The 254-nt window shown below is 61.8% G+C and overlaps 1 protein-coding gene across 1 annotated transcript in view; it reads left to right on the plus strand.

The window, feature by feature from the left end:
• Positions 1 to 171: 171 nt before the first annotated feature.
• Positions 172 to 254, plus strand: part of MRPL32 (mitochondrial ribosomal protein L32) — a gene marked incomplete at its 5' end in the record, with an annotated part of 1,399 nt that continues 1,316 nt past the window's right edge. Inside the window, one exon of the mRNA XM_010018420.1 lies at positions 172 to 249. Within this exon, the coding sequence (XP_010016722.1) occupies positions 172 to 249 (78 nt within the window). The remainder of the gene's footprint in view (positions 250 to 254) is intronic.

Consider the following 254-nt stretch of genomic DNA (forward strand, 5'->3'; position numbering starts at 1 on the left):
GGCTGGGTAAGGAGGGCGCGGAGCCCTGTGGACGCTGAGGGAACGGGGCGAGAGGCGCCGCGGGCCACGCTTGTCGCTTTGGGGGTGTCAGTAACATCCGTGTCGTGTTTCCTCGGCTGCACGCCAAAGTGGGGCTTGGCTGTAATGAGTTACCGTTCCTTTTTCCTTCAGGACCAGCGCTAGCTGTCCAAGCTCCAGCTCTCCTTCCACAGGCAGTACACGGCACTGAGGAAAGCGATGAGGTGCCGGGTTTG

Source organism: Nestor notabilis, unplaced genomic scaffold (genome assembly GCF_000696875.1).
Source record: "Nestor notabilis isolate BGI_N333 unplaced genomic scaffold, ASM69687v1 scaffold31327, whole genome shotgun sequence".
In the NCBI taxonomy this organism is placed as follows: domain Eukaryota; kingdom Metazoa; phylum Chordata; class Aves; order Psittaciformes; family Psittacidae; genus Nestor; species Nestor notabilis.